The sequence below is a fragment of the Lissotriton vulgaris genome, chromosome 1_2 (assembly GCF_964263255.1).
Source record: "Lissotriton vulgaris chromosome 1_2, aLisVul1.2, whole genome shotgun sequence".
Classification (NCBI taxonomy): domain Eukaryota; kingdom Metazoa; phylum Chordata; class Amphibia; order Caudata; family Salamandridae; genus Lissotriton; species Lissotriton vulgaris.
Genome location: NC_141686.1, coordinates 255,379,151 through 255,397,539, shown reverse-complemented (window position 1 = coordinate 255,397,539; position 18,389 = coordinate 255,379,151). Strand labels below are relative to the sequence as shown.

Here is an 18,389-nt window from a genome sequence, read left to right as displayed (position 1 = left end):
TGCAGGTATTTAACACCTGCCTCAAGCAGGTGTAAAGACTGACGACTACCTGTAGTAGGCAATGGAGCACCACACACAGCCACACCCGAAGAACAAACAACGCTATGGAGCTACTCAGTAGTTCCGAGCCCCAGGACCCAGACTTGTCCCACCCCCGGACCTCCACAGAGGCAGTGCAGAGTAAGACAGGGGACCTACTGAAAATGCACCACTCTCACAGACCTGAAGCCCGAGGAAATCATTGCCCATTACAGGCTCAAAAGGACAACCATTCACCACATCGCCCACAGGCTTACGCTCCCAACACAGCGGAGAACCAACATCCCTCCGCAGACAAAGCTGCTGGCAGTGCTGCACCTGTTGGCCTCTGGTACCTTCCAACCAACAACTGCAAGAGTCAGAGGGGTCTCACAGCCAGCCCTATCAAATTTCATCACACCTGTCCTGGATGCCATCCTCAGCTTCATACCCCTGTACCTTCACTTCCCCAACATTGCGCAGGAACAGCTGATCGTTGCATGTTGTGTGTTGCACAACATCTTTGTTAGCACCAGGGCCCCATGGATCCCAGTCTCAGAGGTACCGGACGATGATGGTGGTGATGGGGCAGATGGCCTACATCTCATTGCTGTGGGTAGCGGGATGTGCACTGCCTTAGCTTTGATAAATTTAAATTTAATCTGTGCTCCAGGGTATCTCCCTCCTCCTGGGGAGTGTCAGACAATTCCAAATGTAGCAGGACTATTGAGCCATAATCCTCTCACCCCGGGCACAAGTAGGGGCTGAAGCTTTAGCAAACCATGTTTTAATTTTTTGGGTTATATGATTTCAACTTTAGTTCCAAATTTAGTTTTATTGCATTTTTCCAAATGAATTTCTCAAGTTTTTTTCACATGTTCATGCGGAAACATTGTCATCAAACGTCAAATGTTCCAATGCATTTCGGTGCCCCATGCACATTCATCAGAAATCTGTAACCATACAAATAAGGCATCTTATATACTGTACATTTCTTGATAATACATAATGCTAACTGTTACATGTTAATCATATAAAAGTTCGTATCTAAACCTACAAGGTATTCAGCCTTGTTAAAATTCACCCATTGCATGCATTGTCTGTTCATGATATAACATTGCTGGAAGGTTGCTACGATCGGTGGTTTAAAGGTGGGTACAAACAAACTGTCTAAACGCCAGTTGTTAAACGCAAGATGTATATGTGCGGTTATTACATGAGTTAATACTGATATCGTGATCAGTCTGTGCCGCTGTTCGGCTTGCGTCAAGGTTTCAATGTATTTAACCCCCATTGCGGTTTAAGTGAACGGTTAACATGCAATAGTAAGCGCCTAACGCTCCTAGCATTTTCCGGACCCGCCGGTTCTTACCTTCCGCTCCGTAGACTGGCGCCCATGCGTGTTACACTGGATACTTGGTTACGGAAGCCTAGCCTGGCCTTATTTTTACGTAATGCCGTAATCTGCGCATGCGCGTTACCTTACAGGTTACTGGAGCGATTTTTTGTTGAGTGTGTTGATACTTTATAGATACAAACTAAGTGCAATGTTACAGCGCAAAATTACTCGCGAGCTTCATGGAAGGCGCTGTACTAGCGTTACCTAAGTGGATACACACACGGATATTCACATGTTTCATTAATAGTTCAAAGAGAATCTGTGAATTCTGTATATAAAATTCAGTCGTGAATGGTTCTTTAGTTCAAAGGTAGCAAAAAAATTCGGTCCGATCGTTATTTGGAAAAACGCAATAAAAGCAAATTTGGAACTAAAGTTGAAATCATTTAAACCGAAAAATTAAAACATGGTTTGCTGAAGCTTCAGCCCCTACTTGTGCCCGGGGTGAGAGGATTATGGCTCAATAGTCCTACATCTCATTGCAGCAGCGGCAGGAATGGCACGTAGGAATACCATCATTGACACTTACTTCTCATGAGCATGTCACATTGAGACCATCCAGGGCAATCATGCAACTGTAGAAAATATCCAAATCCACTGCATGAGTTAAAAAAACATATTTGCAGGTTTCAGGTTGTACTTGCACATTGTCATGGTAAATTTCGCTACGATTTCAGATGTGATTTTCCAGGTTGTGAACATTTGCTGAACCAGTTGTTTCCTGTGTTCAAATGTGGTGGGGGTGCTCTTTGTATCAGGAAGTTGTCAATGTGCACTCCTGCTTACTTGCGTATGCTGCACTGTGGGTGTGTCACTCGTGCGGCTCTGATTGGTCTGCCACTGGTCTCTTTCATGCTGTGTGCCTGTCAGTTCTGTTCTTCCACGGTGCTACGAAGTTGTGATGTACATGTTGTCCTCTGCAGTTGGCCAGGGTGCATCTGTGGTACTGCGCTGTTGATGAATTTTGTTCTGTGGCATTTTCCGTATGCTGTTCTTGTGCTTTTTCCCACATTGCGCCTGAGTATGGCTACCCTCGCGCTGGTTGTCAATGTTTTCTTATCTCGCTTTTGCTCATTGCATGTTTTTTTGCATTGGGGTTTGTCTTTTTATCTCCGTCGAGGTGGTTGTGCCACGGTCATTACCTGCGGTGTCGGCAAACTATTGCATGCTACCGCCTTGTTGTGAATTCCACATTGTCACAGAGTTGTTTTCCCGCGATAGGCTGTGATGTTGAAAGTTGCGTTACGCTACTCTTGCGGTAGTTATCGCACGTTCGTGTGAATATACCCCTCTCTGTTATTTGTGCAAATTTCACTTGTGGGGGGGTGGGGTGAAATAGAGCCAATTGTGTGTGATGATGTGTTTAATAGAGAGAGAAAGGAGGCTCATCTTCTGCAGTTGGGTTTAGAGACAAATAACGAAAGGAAAAAACAGAAAGAAAACAATCTAAATACACATTGAAGAAAGCAAGCAAGAGATAAAGGGGCATATTATCTAGGAAGTGGTGGGGAGAGGCGTTAGCCTCCTTGGCTTAAAGCCCCTCACCAACACTTCAGGAGCGCCAGGCTGCACCATATTACCACAGATATGGTGCAGCCTGACGCTTCCCCCTGCGCTGGCGCCAAGTCTCACGACTTAGCGCCAAAGCAGGCACCCTTGCACCAGAGTGTAAGGGTGTCTGTGTGCAGGGGAGGTTTGTTTATGTTCAGGAAAGAGTCCCTTCTTGCACATAAACAATCCTAAAATGCCTATTTGTAACTTACATGTGTGCTGCTTCATGTAGCACACGTGTAAGTTACAAAAGGGCATAGTAAAAAAAGGTTTGTTTATGTACAGTAAGGGACACCTTCCTGTACATAAACAAACCTTGCCATTTTGCTTTTTCCATGTCTGCTGCACAAGGCAGCATACATGGAAAAAGCAAAAACGAGGAGAAATGAAGCATTTCTCCTCGTTTCGCCACCTTAACACCAGGATTTTCCTGGTCTTAAGTTCGGCGCTGCAACCTATTATCACCTCTCTTGACAATAGGTGGCAGCGTCAAAGTGAATGGGTTTTGCGGTGGATCGCCCACCACAACACCCACTGCACGCCCCCTTTCATGCTAAGTTTAGCGTAAAAGGGGTACTATTACCAAGGCAGTGTTAGGCCACTTAACCTGGCATTTAGCCACGTTATGTGGTTTAACGCTGCCTTGGTAATAGGCACTGAACTTATCGCCTGATCGCCACCACAACGTCACAAAAAGTGATGTTGTGGTGGCGATAGGGGCTTGGTAATAAGCCCCACAGTATGATGGAAGCTTTTAGGAAGTAAGAACAAGAGCAAAAAGAAAGACACACTGACTGTTGTCATAAGTGGCTGTAAAGCGCTTGGAAAGGAGACAATATATCACTCATGCATGGAGCGAGGTAGGGTGAAAGAACACCTTGTGTGCTTTGATTGATCATTGACCCTGCTGCAAAAACACTGTTAGTAAATTCCTGGCATGGGGAAAAATGGGCGCCGCGGGTGCAGCAGAGAGCTGGGATATTCTGCAGCAAAAAACAACCCCTCCTGGGAAAGAGGCGAGTGGCATGTGCAGATCAGACCTGAAGCGGGGTATGATCTTTTATTCCACGGCTAGCGGTTAGTGTTTAGGAGCCATTTTAAACATCTGCTTATGAATACTGCAGACTACTGCATCCATTTACAGACCGAACTACGAACCCGCAGCACTCTCAAAACCAACTGACGTAGAGACTGGTTCCATGTGCACAACAGACCTGCCAATACACACTGTGTGGCGAAACATATGACCATTATACTTAGAACTGTTAAGCGCGAAAAGGACACATAAAATGCACTGCTGAATGATGTGGTTGAAAATGCAACTGCTTACAGTTCATGAGTCCTGATGCCAATGTCAGACTCTGTCTCCCTTATACTTCTCCCCCAGCCACACCTACATCTCAGTAGCCAGTCTGCGTCATACTTATTGGGAATGTATCTGTGCGCTCACATCCCTTTCCTCAGGCCCACTTTGCATGTTTGTATGTTTGTACATGTGAAAGCACGGTTCAAGGCGCTAGGAGTCACGGAGTGACTTAGGGTGGGTGGGGTGCAAGAGCCCCAAGCGGCCGAGATACTGTTACGAACTGGAATTACCCGGCCATAAAGATTATTGTGCCTTGTAGGCCTTGCCGGGTCTGTGTCCGAACTGGCCTGCTCTTGGCACATTCAGCGCTTCCAAGGGAGGGAGGCAGGTGTAGTACCTGGCAGGGTGTGAAACGAGTCTTGGGAGGATTGGCGGGCACCGGGCCACTGGCTGGCTGCAAAAGCGGCTTGAGTTTTGCAGTGTTCCCTGTGGAGGAGGCTCCATGGGTCGGAGTGAACACAGTGAAGATGAGTGTTCGGTCTCTTCAGTCCGGCCGTTTCCAGACTCTTCCTGAGTTATACCTCAAGTTTTGGCCAGCGTGACGGGTGGGGGTAGGTCGTGTGAGGAGGGTTTAATTAAAATAAAATAAACTCACCGTCCTGTGTTTTCCTGCAGCTGCAGCCACCCACAGGCAGCCTACCTCCCACCCCCTCGCCAATCACAACGCTGCAATGGCAGCGTTGTGATCGGTGCATACATCGCCCAGCACAGAGCTTAATGGGAAGATATTTTCTTTATGTAGGCTGCTGTAATGGCCTGATATTTTGCCAATAATCAGGACATGCAAGCTTATCCCTCTTGGGACCCAAAAGATACAACACTCCACAATACTTACCCAAGATAGGAACAGTACAACTTTCTAGAACATAGCCCTTGCAGAGAGGACTCACACACTACATCAATCCTCCTAATGACAGGCGCTGCGCGTGAGGTAATTGATCGCTCCTCTCCGCTACAGAATACTCACCTAAGAAGAACTACATACACCCAAAACACCCACACAATACCTCTCACAATAAGGCTGGGGGTGGAAGAATTAGAATTTAAGCCTCCTGGGGTTGGGAGTGGAACAACTTTCTCTTACACAATTACCTGCTAGAAGGGAATTTTCCAACATTCTGAACATAAGCACTTGGACAAGAAAGGTCCTAACCTCCCGTCCCTGGGAAAACAGACAAATAATGATATGCTCTGGGGTATTTTTATTAGTATATACACGGTAGGCCAAATTGTACTATATGCAAATATCCATCCTCAAACTAACACTTAGGCAATTGCTAAACACAATCAGTAAAACATACATAGAACTCCTATGTATATAAATGTATAGAACCTGAAAACAGAAGAAGAAAGTTAGGCAAGACAAGTAGGAATATAAGAATTAGTGGAACACCTCACCAACTGTCTATTCATACCGCTTCCACTTTGCCAGAGGGGAGCCCGTTTCTCCGGCCGAATCAGGAGACAGGGCAATACCATTCACTCCACTGTCACAGCTGCATGTCTGCCCTGTGGTGGACTTCCGGTGATCGTAACCCAGACACCCCCTTTAGTACCGGTGGAGAGGTAGGACGAGGCTCATATGAGCCGCGCCCCCTTTTCCCATCAGATTCCGTACCACTCCGCATCAAGGCCACAGCTTCAGCTGGCCAGGCATCTGGTATGACTTCGGATCAGAGCAAGCCATTCCTCCGACAAGAACCAGTTCCTACCAGTATAAGAAGTGCAGAAAACAAGTGAAAAGCAAAACATGGCTTCTCACATAGAAAGGCTCAGAAGATGGCGACAGCTTAGAAAATGGAGTGCTCAAGCATATGCCACTATTCCCGTTCTGCTCAACCTTAGTTGCCAAACAACTACACTATGGTACAGGTCAACATGATTACGTGGAATGTGCGCGGTATACATACGCCAACACGTAGGTACTCCATTTACGCCTTTATGCGACGCAGAGCAGTCGACATTGCGTTCCTCCAAGAGACGCACATGTCACAGGCGGAGCTCGGTAGACTGCGAAGTAGATGGAGGGGACACATACATGGCACCGTTTATCTGGATAAGAGCAGGAGTCCCATTTGTCAGCGAACAGACATTAGTTGACCTGGAGGGCAGATACACATTTGTTAGTGGGACACTAAACGGTCAGCCGATTCTCCTGGGCTCTGTCTATGCTCCCAATAACAATCAGTTCGCCTTTCTAGATAGCCTCACACTTAGTAATTGGAGCGGGAACCCCTGGCTCATCGGAGGAGACTTTAATTCAGTATTAGATGTTGAACTGGATAGATCATTGCCGCCTCTCACGAGGACTACTACAGCATCTAACGCGTGGGCCCTCACAGACTGGCTGACATGCTGGGCTCTAATAGACATATGTCGCGCACTAATCCCGATACTCAGATATACTCATATTACTCAGCGGTACACAAGTTACACATGAGACTAGATAGGATAGTGGGGTCCCCAGCGCTACTCCTGCTGATACACCATATAGAATACTTTGGCCGCACACATTCATACCATAACCCCTACTACTAAAGCTTAATTGGGACCCCCCCCCCACCTGGACACTACAAACCTCGGCACTCGAGGACGATAAACTTCTAATAAGCTCATGTCAACTTAACACTGTGTGAATGCAAGGCTCAGCCCCACGACACCACCTGCGCTAAAGTATTTCCAGTCTGATTTATCAATAATGTCATCATCACCTGCTTGTAAGCAGGAGGAGCAGTACAATGATTTTATTTCGCACAGAAGTATTAAGCAATCCTTCCATCAGTGTATGTGCTTGGTCTAAGAAAATAGAGGTTTTCATTACCTCTTCCTTCAATCTCTGTATTGCGTCTCTCAGAGTATACCAGGGTTTCTCATTTATTGGCCAGTCTGATTCAGTCGGGTATTTGCGACTGTATCCAGTCACAGCAAATTGCAACTAACCAAATTGGTCATTGAGTGGGTAATTCCTTAATTGTTCTTGAACTGTCGGATATGTGCTTAATGTACAAAATGTTACTGCATCTCCTTGGTCTAACATTAGGCCTGCGGCGCCCAAGTCATAGATGCGAACCATCCATGCAAGCAAACGTTCACCAGGTTTCTGCCGAAACCTGTCCAAAATGTCATTAATCTCTTATTGCGTAAAATCCTCCAAACTGTCTAAAGCTACCGTCTGGGGGTATTGTGGACCACCTTGCAGCTTTCTTCAATGTATCGGCTGTGCATGGACCTCTCTGCGTCCTTCTGATTTATTCTCTTTCTTGTTATCTTCCTCACCCGAGCCTGAAAACTCAGAAGAATCCCAAATGTTTCCATCCCACTCCTCGTGATCCAAGTCAAGTCCTGCCTTTGCAATAGCCGAATGCACTTTCCTCCTATTAATTCTCCCTCTCATGTTCCTATATCTGTACTTTGCAATGCGCACCGCAGCCCTCTCTGCTACGGTCTGGTAAGTCTCTAGCAATAATTTATTCTGACATGTTAACAACGTCGTGGCATTCTTTGCTTCAACATACTGTTCTTCAAACGATTTACACGTATGCTGTAACTGTACATATTTCTCATGTATTCTTTTGTAAGCATTCAAGAGGATCCAACCCCTCCTTCTTAATATAGGAAGCTCTTCTTACAGGCACTTTTTGTAGAGATGCAATCGCCTGAGCCGGTTCGGCTTCTAATAAACACGCATTCCAGTTTTCACTCAAAACCAGTACTATTAGCCCACTCATGGGCCAATACTCCAATCAGAGTCTATTCCCATCCTGGAATTTTCCTTTGACAACTGAGAGTCAACTTTTGCTATCCTAGAAAACATAATCTCTTTTCTCCCCATAGAGTCCACCCCTTCGATCCTGTGAGTCATGACGCCAAAATGTAATGGCCCGATATTCTGCCAATAATCAGGACATGCAAGATTATCCCTCTTGGGACCCAACAGATACAACACTCACAATACTTACCCAAGATGGGAACAATAATACTTTCTAGAACATAGCCCTTGCCGGGAGGACTCGCACACCACGTTCAATCCTCCTAGTGACAGGCGCTGCGCGTAAGGCAATTGATCGCTCCTCTCCGCTACAGAATACTCACCTAAGAACTACATACACCCAAACCACACACACACAATACCACTCACAAGGTTGGCGGTGGAAGAATTAGAATTTACACTTCCCGGGTTGGGAGTGGAACAACTTTCTCTTACACAATTACCTGCTAGAAGGGACCTTCTGAACATAAGCACTTGGACAAGGAAGGTCCTAACCTCCCGTCCCTGGGAAAACAGACAAATAATGATATGCTCCAGGGTATTTTTATTAGTATATACACGGTAGGCCAAATTGTACTATATGCAAATATCCATCCTCAAACTAACAACTATGCAATTGCTAAACACAATCAGTAAAACATATATAGAACTTATATGTATATAAATGATAGAACCTGAAAACAGAAGAAGATAGTTAGGCAAGATCAGTAGGAATATAAGAATTAGTGGAACACCTCACCAACTGTCTATTCATCCTGCTTCCACTTTGTCAGAGGGGAGCACGTTTCTCCAGCTGAATCAGGAGGCAGGGCGATACCATTTGCTCCACCGTCACTGCTGCACATCTGCCCTGTGGTGGACTTCTGGTGATCGGAACCCAGACCTTTAGTACCAGTGGAGACGTAGGACGAGGCTCCTGTGAGCCGCGCCCCCTTTTCCCATCAGATTCCATACCTCTCCGCACCAAGGCCACAGCTTCAGCTGGCCAGGCATATGTTATGACTTCGGAGCAGAGCAAGTACATTCCTCCGACAAGAACCAGTTCCTACTAGTATACGAAGTGCAGAAAACAAGTGAAAAGCAATACATGGGTTCTCATCTAGAAAGGCTCAGAAGATGGCGTCAGCTTAGAAAATGGAGTCGCTCAAGCATAGGCCACTATTCCCGTAAACAAGCAAATTTAGTATGCAAGATGGCATAAGAGTATGCCAAAGCCAATAGGCAAACTCTGCCATTAAGCAAGATAAAGTCAGAAACAGAAAGGACATAATCAAGCCCTACTTTGTAGCTTATTCTTACCGGCAGGCCTACACATCACTAAATTAGATCAAAATATACTGAGATGGTGATGGGCAACGGTCATAATCAGGCCATTCAACCATATAAATGGCACATTCATTACAGCTGCATGCAGCCTACATGGAAAAAAGGGAGATTGCACATGACTGTTTTGATTGGCCCCAGGGCCAACCAAACAGTCTGGGCCCACAACAGTGGGCTAGCCACATCTCCCCTGCTTCCCAGCAGACCCGCCCACCCACAACCAGGCACTTACGCTTTCTCGCAGTGTGGAAAGCAGGAACATAAAATGGTAGTTTTACCATTTTATGTTTCTGCTTCTCGAACTGCGAAAAAGCAGTGGGGCAATGTTCCTACACCCTCATAATGGAGCCGCCACTGGAATTTGCCACCTGCAGGATAACATTCTAATCTCTGCTTCAATCAGAAGTTTTAAACTGCCATGTCCACCTTGCCAAGCCTAAAACTCCCTTTTTATTATCTATGTATTATATCTAGGGTAGGCCCTGTACAGCCTAAAGGGCATGGTGCATTTTCATTTAGAGGGTTGGAAAACGTATTTTATAGTTTACATTCGTTTTTCACTACTGCAAAGATTACCTCTCCCATACGATAACACCGGGTTAACTGATTGCATTTAATAAGTGATAACGTTTGCTTGGGAAAAGGGAGATATATTATGTTTGGTCTTTTGAGAATTGTACTTTAAAAATCCTCTTTTATGGTAAAGTCAGATTTCAAGCCACAATTCAGAAAATACCCCTTTTAGAATGTTGTATTTTCTTGCCCTAACAATTTGGTGCCTGTATCCTGGATTTGATGATTTGGTGCAGCTGGTGTTTGTATATTCTTCCCAGACAGTGTTACAAAATGGGACTAGGTGTTAAAAGAGTGGGTCACCCTAATATGATGAGTGGGAGAGGAGCTGTCTCCTACCACACTTGCACTATAATAGGGGCTGCCCCCGGCACTCAAAGAACTTCACAATAGCCTTTTGCCACCCAAGGCATTTTGGGGCCTGGGCAAGGGAACAAAGAAAATCCTGAACCAAATTGTGGGGCTGGGGGGAGAGGGGTTGGGGGGGGGGGACCAAGATGTTTTTCCGCCTTCAAAGCTGGCACCAGGTATAAATATTGTTCTCTGAAACCCGCTCTTCAGATCACTCCCGGACCTGCCGTTTACATGTCTAGGACTGCCCAGCTGTTTGAGAAATGCCTCAACAGTCTGGCCTGCCTTGTTGCTTGAAAACAGGACTATCAGAGTGTATCCAATGGTCAGTCAAGTGGCCCCCTTTTCTGAGTTACAAGGACACAACAGGCTTCTGACTGGCGACTTCACCAGAACCGACGCAAGTCCTTGCATGGCCTGCTCCATACTAGTGGCTTCATCAGAACTGACGTAGGGCGCCGCACCTTGAGGCCAGACCTTGCCTCTCAGCTCCTGATTGGCGGCTCTCTGGCACTAGATTAGTGTGGGATTTATTTTACTTGTGTTTTCACTTCTTTGCTGTCTGAGTGCAACTTAAATACTTTACACATTGCCAATAAGTTAAGCCAGACTGCTTTTGTGCCAAGCTACTAGAGGGTTAAGTACAGGTTAATTTAGTGACCTTTAGTGATTCACCCCGATGAAGATTTTGTTTGTTGCTTGGGAAGAGTTTTACTCCTTTCAACCATAACTCAATTTCTCATAAGGCTTCTTTACAACGAACACCTGCAATTCCCCAACTTGTCTTGCTGAGCTGAGAGCAAGCAGAGACACGGTCTTTCAAGAAAGGAATTTCAGGTTAGCTCTATGGAGGGATATGACAGGAGGCCTTGTGAGTTGGCTCAACAGTGGTTAGCTTCCATGGAGCTGGAGGATGCTTCAATGGAAAAGCCCTAAAGAGTCCCTTCATAAATTAATTTTATAACTGTCTGTGAGAACAAGATGAGGAAGGGTTTTCATTCTCCCGAACCTGGAAATTGGGGAGAAGTAAACACTGACCAATGATTACTTGAGACCACAGTGTGCCGTAAGTACACAGCAGCTTTTGGAGCTACATGGAGATTGGGTTAAAGCCCTTATCTTCGCAACAGATGCTCTTCCACTTAGCTCTGTAGGCCTTAGTTTGTGGGTGCGCTCAGATATAGCTGCAGTTTGAAGGGACATTCAGATGGCCATACTCTAAGTGGTAAGAAATGGGCAATTCGGTTCAGTGACTTGAGTTTGTGATGGAGAATCTCAGTTGTGTCCTGAGAGGAGCCTAGGGGGTTTCTTCTGCGTATGCCACTGTGAAAATAAGCAAGTCTATGCTAGGGAAATCACAATCAAGTAACAGTGAGCTACCCTCCCATCCAAAGCACACTGGTGACAGGGGGAAATTGAACCATGTATATGGCATTCCTTGTTCTCCTGGGTGGTGAATAGGTCTATGTTTGGCTAGCCCACTAACGAAAAATGTATTCTGTTAGGGGCTATCGAATTCTATTCATGGCAATTTGTAACAGTGTGGCTCAGTGCATCTGCCTGGCTATTTTGGTATTAGGGAAGCTGCTCGACTGCAATGTCCATCACGTGGACGACGGCCCTGACTCACAAAATCTGTGCCCTTTTGATAGAAAATGTGAATAGTTCCTCCTTGCTTAATGATGTATTACTTAGAGGTTGTGTTGTCATCTGGATTAACACAGTTTATTTTTTTTACTCTTAGAGGGAACGACTGCAAGCCTAGTCTGATGCCCCGTAAGTCCAAAATGTTTATATGATATTTCTTTTCGGGCACTGACCAAAAGCCTGTTGAGGAGTGCTCCCATATGTGTGCACCCCACCCTTCCAGTGATGCATCGGTTATCACAATTATTTTTTTTTGCTTGAGGTTTTAACAGAAGACCTGCTTTGCTGATTGATCGGAACCTCCACAACAGCATCGCTTGCTTGAGACTTTCACTGTTTCGCAGTGGAACAGCGTAATTTTGATTCCATCTTGAGATATTGTAGGAGTGCATCATAATCATACGTAGTCACCACTCAAAATATATTCTGTGTCAGTCAGTATTTACTTTATTTCGATAAGCATCAGCAATCCTAGAAATACAATAAAGATATTAATACATTTAAAGTTCATAACATAAAATTCAATAAAAATACAGTGTCATGTGTAAGCATAATACACTCCTAAATAAATATGAACAAACAGTAACATTTTCTAAAAATTGCAAATATAAAAGAGCTGGTCTGGCTTGCTTGAAATTCAAAGGCATGAGTAATGGGCGAATATATTTATGTCACAAAGTGGCCCATTTCGGCACATTAAAACAACGTGTAAAGTGTCTAGTGCAGAGAACGAATCACATGTACAAATGGGAGGGTCTGATTGCTTATGCCAGCCCGCAAGTAATTTAGCGGTGGCGCGGCATGTTCAAATGAAAGTATGTTATATGTTATAAATAGGCTTTCCTGTTTTCAGTTTCTATTTTGGTAAATTCTGGTGGTGTTTTCCAGTGATTTCAATACCTCGAAAAAACAGTGCTTTTCAGTGGTTACTCATTTTCGCACCATAAAAAACAACTGAAATGGTGTTTTACCAGTGTTTATGGTACGCTTTGCTTTTATTATTGCTTGCTTTCTTAATTGGTGCATGGTATATAGCCAGTCTATGTACAGTGTATATGAGGTCCAAATAAACTTTTACAAGTCAAATTTATTGTAGTACACCATACAATATTTCTTCAGTGAATCTTTGGTCATTTGCGCTCTCTCTTTCCTTCCCATGTACACTTTCATTTGTGAAAAGGCCCTCAATACATTGGCACTTGAGACTGGCAACGCCAAAACAGACAGTACACAATTTGCCAACTCTGGCCACCAAGACTCTTGCAGAAAGTGCATACATGACATCCTCGACGTTCTCACGCCCATTAACAAATTGCACTGAAACCAGGTCACCCTAGGCCTACTATCTCCGGTCAACCTACATGATGCATCCAACCAGTGTATGGGCAAAGGAGTGAAGTGCTTTACAACCTTCAATAAAATTCTTCCATCATTGCAAGTTTTAACTGTGCAAAACTGACTCTGTCCGGTGGCACTAAGCTCCCCACTCTAAGAAGGGGTGAAAAACAAGATAGCCTTGTTAAGTAAAATGGTCGTATACAGACCTGCGAAGTACTTAGGTGTGGCTGCAGTTAGACAGACGCCAGAACACAATAGCTCCTCTCTTCCCCCCCACCCCACGTGAGCCAGGCAGGGGGCCTGGTGTTGCTCTGGCCCTTTGGCCTTTCACACCTCGGCTCCCCATTCTCTTGTCGGTCTTCGCCCCCTGCACTCTGTGTTGCACTAAACAATGCCAGAACGTTCTTTAATGGCCAGTGAGATCAACAAAGACAATGCTCGACCACTTCAGTGATTCTGAAAAATGTGGACGGATGGCAAATTGTTAGTTACATGCAAGACAGGAGCCTGATATCCGACTGACTCGGTCTCACACCAATAGGTCTTTAATTCAATCTTAACGTTTCCCTAAACGATATACTTTTGATTTATGTATGGACTTTGCATTAAGCACTCGATGTATATGAACAAGGTCAAGACACTTTGCAGTCGTAAATAACCTTACTTAACTGCAGAAACTAGGCACTCTCTGCAAACAACATAGTAAAGATGCTCTGGATCAGCAGAATCAGTCATCAAGAGCTCATATCTTTTAGAAAGTAGGCCTCAGAGGCAGGTAAAAGCCAGATGTAACAACAAAAATTGCATGTTTAAAAGTGGCAAGCTTGGCACAGATGAATTCCCAATGTGCAATACACTAAATTCAAATTGTAATTTGCAAAACGAACGATGGAACAATTTCAGACATCTTTCACTGTATGAGGGCCAGCTGATTAAGACGGGGTGAGGGCGTGACACACAAATTCCATGGATGGCTGGTGACTTCTAGCTTGCAATGTTGGTGCAAGTCAAAAACTAATGGAGAAGTTTATTGCCCAGCCTCCATCCCTTCAATCACTTGCACTGGGTCAAATGCTGTCTCAGGAATATGAATGACCCGGACCATCTATAACTCAATTTGTATGGATCTAATGCACTGTGAACCAGTTGTTTCCGATAGCTGACCCCAATAATTTGCCTCAAGAATGTACCTTGTACAACTCCACCCAAAGGAAGAGGGGGAACCAGAGGTGGAGCGAAAGGAGGTCCCTTGCTCTGTAGATCATAGGAACACACTTAGAGTGGCACAAGATCGAGCACACTTGCAATAAACTAAAACACCCCATCGAAAGACCAGGTCAAAGACAAACAATAAGCAAACGCTTAAAAATAGGATGTTTTGTTATTCAAAGGTCTATTAACACCTTAGCAGCTATGGAACGTCCAGCTCCAGTGCTGAACGTTCCATTGCGCAGGTGCAGTTGGAACGTCCAACGGCTGACGGCAGCACTCCCGAGGTAGTGGTGCCGTCGGCCGTTGGACTGGGCGCAGCACTTATGAGGTTAAAACACAAGCGGAACACTGATCCCTAATTTGTCACTATCTCTAAAAGTGGCAGCCAGGAAGATCTATTTCACTCAGTGGGCTGAGAAGAATGTTGTAGCTCTATCCATCTCTGTAATGCATGTGGACAGACAGAAGGGCAACACCTAGCCATGCAGTGAGAACTCCCACTGAAGGTAAACACCTTGCCATGTAGTGAGAACTCAAAATGAAGATGACCACACACTGCCTCAGGGATATTAAAAAGCAAGACAGAACTGATGTACGTTTTCGATCCCCCACAGACCTTCTCTTCCTATGGCACAGACCATTCACAGACAAGATATTACAATAACAATATCAGGAAGAAACAGGTCTTAGAGAGGCTTCAGGAACGACATTCCACTGTAGGGCAGCTTCGGACAGAGGAATAACTTGTGAGTTGTATCTCTGGTCAAAGAAAACTCAGTGGGTTAATGCGCTCGCTGCAGAATTCTTCTGTTTAATGCTAGAATTGTGGACCTGCAGCTGATACACCCATGCCTTGCTCTTTGTTATTCTCAGCACTGTCCCATAAGCAGCGTAAGTCAGCACTTAAAACATGCGTGTATGTGAAGGCAACAAAGGCAGAGGCTGTTTGTCATTCTCTTGTTTGTCTTCGCCCCCTGCACTCTGGCGCTCATGTAAAGCGCTCTGATACCTCCGGGTTTTGTGTGCGCTGTCAGTACCCCTGGAGTTGTGTGCAGCACTCCTCTTCAGACCTCGCTCTGGAACTCACGACGCCTATGATCTTATTCAAAGGCAACTTCTCTTGTTAGGGCTGCACAATAAACACACACACACAGTGGCGCACTTGACATGTTTCAAAGAAAACTCAGTGGGTTAATGCGCTCGCTGCAGAATTCTTCTGTTTAATGCTAGAATTGTGGAGCTGCAGCTGATACACCCATGCCTTGCTCTTTGTTATTCTCAGCATTGTCCCATAAGCAGCGTAAGTCAGCACTTAAAACATGCGTGTATGTGGGCACACAATACAATTCCATTTTGTTGTTGCAATATATCGCAAACTGGTGACATCTCCTCTAGATTAATATTCCTGATAAGCTCGAATGGAAATTTAAATAATTGACTGACAAACAATGTAGCTATTCATCATAGATATATGTTGCTTTGTGTAGAAGCGTTCGTATTTCACCTTTCACTTTACTGCCATTTTAGTACTTAAGTATGCATCTGAGGCAGTGGGTACAATTTACAGGTTCCTTAAAGTAATGCCTGGTCTCAGGTGACGTGCGTCCTTTGAAGTTTGTGCATACAATGATGGTTGGTTTACAAATGAAGGTTTCAAAACTCGTCTCTGCAGATAAATCCATTGTCGGTTTTTAGAGGGAGTGACTCTGTTATTGTTCGAGGTGAGTGCCGGATTGACCTCCCTGGAAGCTGGTTACCTTTCACACTGCCCTCCCGCCCCCATCCTTGTATTTCATCTTTGCTCTTGGTAGGAAAGCTGGAAAGCAATCAAATCATTATGCGCCCACCCTAATTAGGGAGTTTAGCAACTTTAACAATGAATACATTTAATGGGGGTGACTCATTGTTTCCGCTGTTTGCTTCCACAAAGCAAGTTCCAGGATAGTCCGTGTCCCTTTATGAGCTGTGAAAGCTCCTTTTGTTGGTGGCGCCCCTCGGGCGGTTCTCAGACAGAGGCGCGACAGGAGACACTCTCCAGCGAATGCGGGGTGTGGGCTTCTCTCTGCTGTCCTGCGACCCTGCTGGCTTAAATCCGCAGCAGTGAGAGGACATTCCTCAAGGATATTTCTTTTTTGTGCTCCTTTGGCTCCCTCAAGTGGCCAAGCGGAGCAACAAATATGTTAAAAAAAAATCAGTGACACTCGAAATATGTAAAAAAACATTGACACTCGGTTTAAACCAGGTCACCTTATTTTAAATCGGTAGGGTACTATCGTTTACATTCGGTTTAAACCGAATTCCGAGCAGCCTAGTTATAAATCTTCTGTGAATAACCTGCATATCCAATGTTAAGTAAAATTCAATTGTTTTCCATAGATTTCACCATGACAGTGTGTATAGCAATGTTTGTGCTTCGAGTCTGTTTCTAGCTTCTTGGGTATACACATTAAATACTCTCTTACCCCATACAATACCTGATTTAGAAATTAGCTCTGGTGAATTAAAGAAATGTGGCTTACCTAAATTTGTCAGGGTCTTTTTTATTTAACTCAACCCAGGTATGCGCAGGCTATAGTCCATATTCATACAATCTCTCAATCTCAATCAGTTGAATTCTAACTTATTTTTGGCCCATATCGAACACCTCAAAAGTATAAGGCGCAACTGTATGTAGTCCGCAATAAAGCCTGCACCTATCTCATTGTGTACTATTTCTGCAGGGACATACTGCGGAATTTGTAACAGTTTTCTAAAAAAAAAAATGTCTGCCGTTTGTATAGTAATGGAGGATTTATAAACCTAGATCACCACTCCAGAGGCTACGGTTGGAACACTCTTAGCATTATACAGGTGTAATACTGATTTCATGACTGTAGCCTAGATGCCTGGAAAAGGCATCAATACTAATGGCGACCCTAGATAAAGATTGAATATGTGATTTCAATAAAGGGTCCCAGGACAGTGTATCATCCAGCACGATGCTTAAATAGCAGAACTTGTCCACCTTGCCTATGTTATGATCCTCTATTACATACGTTTTAGTCATGGTATTTCTGGGTCCCATAGTCATAGTATACGGTTTAAAGTGATACATTTTTAGGCCCAGATTTTCGATAAAATCGGCATAATAAAAATTGCAAGCCATTAGCTGTACGAGAGAGAAGAATGAAATAATCCGCGTACAGAAAGACGTTGGCCATTCTGTATCCTACCTTTGGGACATCTTTACAATGCGCCCTTAAAAATTGATCTAATTGAATAATATATAAGATAAAAAGCATAGGTGCTAAAATACAACCTTGCTGGCCACCCTTCCCTAACTGAAAGTGCACAGTGTATTCCCTCGATGGGCGGTATCTTACTGAGGCTTCAAGCTCAGTGTGTAAATCATGCAAAAACACCACTAAGGCCTCATCCAACCCAAGGTATCGTTTTATTGCTTATAATGTCCCTGTTCAAACTAGTCTCCATATTCGCCCAAGTCGTAACCCACATTAAAAGAAGGGCCAACTTACCGTGATCTGAGATATATTGTAAACTTAGCTCAGAATGGATGATATAGTGAGAACTGGTAGAAAGGAGACAGAGGAGCCATCTGCAAATAAGGTTTCTCTCTGTCTGCAAAGTAAGAATGTTGGAATACCCCCAGACTCCTTCTCAATACCGTGCTGCTGGGACGCACTAAGATTTATATATGGTCAACAGAGTGGAATATGCACAATATCTCCATACAGTGATGGGAATAATAAAAATGACATGGTGTAGATCTTGAATACCACTTTACATAATTTGCATATGTGATCTTCCATTTTTTTCTTCAATGCACACATATTTCTAAGGGG

The 18,389-nt window shown here is 44.5% G+C and overlaps 1 protein-coding gene across 1 annotated transcript in view; it reads right to left on the bottom strand.

Annotated features, from left to right (window-relative positions):
- Nucleotides 1–8,630: 8,630 nt before the first annotated feature.
- Nucleotides 8,631–18,389, bottom strand: part of DUSP12 (dual specificity phosphatase 12) — a 154,881-nt gene continuing 145,122 nt past the window's right edge. Inside the window, exon 7 of the mRNA XM_086953171.1 lies at nucleotides 8,631–12,468. Coding sequence (XP_086809297.1) covers nucleotides 12,460–12,468 — 9 coding nt within the window. The 3' untranslated portion in view covers nucleotides 8,631–12,459. The remainder of the gene's footprint in view (nucleotides 12,469–18,389) is intronic.